This window comes from Cariama cristata, unplaced genomic scaffold (genome assembly GCF_000690535.1).
Source record: "Cariama cristata isolate BGI_N322 unplaced genomic scaffold, ASM69053v1 scaffold18025, whole genome shotgun sequence".
In the NCBI taxonomy this organism is placed as follows: domain Eukaryota; kingdom Metazoa; phylum Chordata; class Aves; order Cariamiformes; family Cariamidae; genus Cariama; species Cariama cristata.
The window spans coordinates 100,254-101,956 of record NW_009616012.1 but is presented as its reverse complement, the minus strand read 5'-3'; the positions used below and the strand labels follow the sequence as shown (position 1 = coordinate 101,956).

At 36.0% G+C, this 1,703-nt stretch overlaps 1 protein-coding gene across 1 annotated transcript in view; it reads left to right on the top strand.

Moving 5' to 3' along the window:
• CACNA1D (calcium channel, voltage-dependent, L type, alpha 1D subunit) overlaps positions 1–1,703 on the top strand; it is a gene marked incomplete at its 5' end in the record, with an annotated part of 129,008 nt that overhangs the window by 46,082 nt on the left and 81,223 nt on the right. The window contains 1 exon segment of the mRNA XM_009700033.1: positions 1,632–1,697. Coding sequence (XP_009698335.1) covers positions 1,632–1,697 — 66 coding nt within the window.

The window sequence follows — 1,703 nt, the reverse complement described above, 5'->3', positions numbered from 1 at the left end:
TCAGCAGGGGACTGGCAAGATAAGAATGTTCTTGAATACTGTGTTGATTTAGGTCAGGACAGGATATTTTTCCTTTATATGATTGGAATACTGCAAAGGCTTGAAACATCTTTGTACTGATAGCTGAAACTAGTATTAATTTCCATTACTGCAAGTACAAATTTAAGGTGCAAAAGGAAAATTCAGTTAATGCTTGAATGCAGCGCCAAGCTCAGTTATTTTTATGGTGGTGTTATTGCATATTGGTTCTATTTTCTGAGGCAGATTTCAAGCATTTCTGATTTTATACATACTAATAATGATACCTGCTAATTCAAACACTAGAAGTATTAAGAAATTCACCTAGTTATTTGTAACAATTTTCAAAAGCCATAGTTCCATGTTTTGATACTGCTCATTCTTCCTGCTCTTTCTGTGATGTGGCAATACAATTAATTGGATCAGACAACTGACCAGTTAAAATCAACCCAGAAAAAAACCAAATTGGTTTCCACCAGTCAGTTCTCAGGACTGGCTCACTTCATTAGGGCTAGTTTTGGCAAAAGGGTAAGGAGAGGGCAGAACAAAGAGAACAGACCACCCCTTTCCATCACAACAGATTTAGACTGGCTTGATAGTGGAACTATAGAGGAAGAAGCTTATACATGTACATTCTTCTCAGTTCTTTGCTATTTTAAGGCTAGGTCAAACTTCCATTGGAGTCTCTGCCTGCTCTGTCCTTTGAATTTTGGATGAAGCAGTTGTCAGTTCCTAAAATTTATTATCTGAGTCCATGGCTGTAGTTCTGTGTGTGTGAATTTTACATGCCTCCCTTTTAGATAATATGAAGTGCTTCCTAATCCTTCTCTTCATGTGACCCAGCAATATATTTTCTTCCGGTTTCACAAATGGAAATGCAACCCAGGGAGACTAATTGGTTTACTAAAGTTCCCAGAAGTGAAACAGAGAAATTAAATCTAGTTTTATGAGTCTAAAGCTAAGCTAATACCCTCACTTGTGAATCCAGCTTGTATCTATATAGGACCTATTTACTTGTCCTTGATTGTCAGTCTTATTCATTTCACAAACATTTGCCCACTGACACAATTTCAAGGCACATCAGTAGAAATCTCTAGGAGGCACTGACTGAAATTTCTAACATTATAGGGTTGATTTCTAAAAGTTGATCTCAACAGTCCTGCCTTGTTTAATCCTGCCAGAATTGTGCCTGTGGTTTAACTCAAAGCCTACATTTTCAGACTAAATGTAATTTGAATTTTAAGGTTCTTCATTGGCATTTCTTTACTGCTGTTGAGTGTATGGGGCCTTGGAAGACAGGTATATCTCGTTACTCAATGAAATATTAAATGCAGCTTAATCTAATTATATCCCAAGCAATTACAGTCTCCAAAAGTTGTGGTTTAAATTAAAAATCTATAACAAAATCTAAAAAAGGAATAACAAATTAGCACTCCATAATCTGCAACTGGTAATAATTTACACAACTGTCTGAAGTATTGTGCACATATTTATGAAAATACACCTGCTCACACATACATACTTGCGCCATGTTTTCTACACGGAAGAAACCCTCCTTAAGTTCATATATGTTTTCTGTATAATAATAAATTTGTTTTTATTTGAACTTTCAGTCGACGCTGGCGTCGCTGGAATCGATTTAATCGAAGGAAATGTAGAGCTGCCGTAAAATCTGTCACATTTTA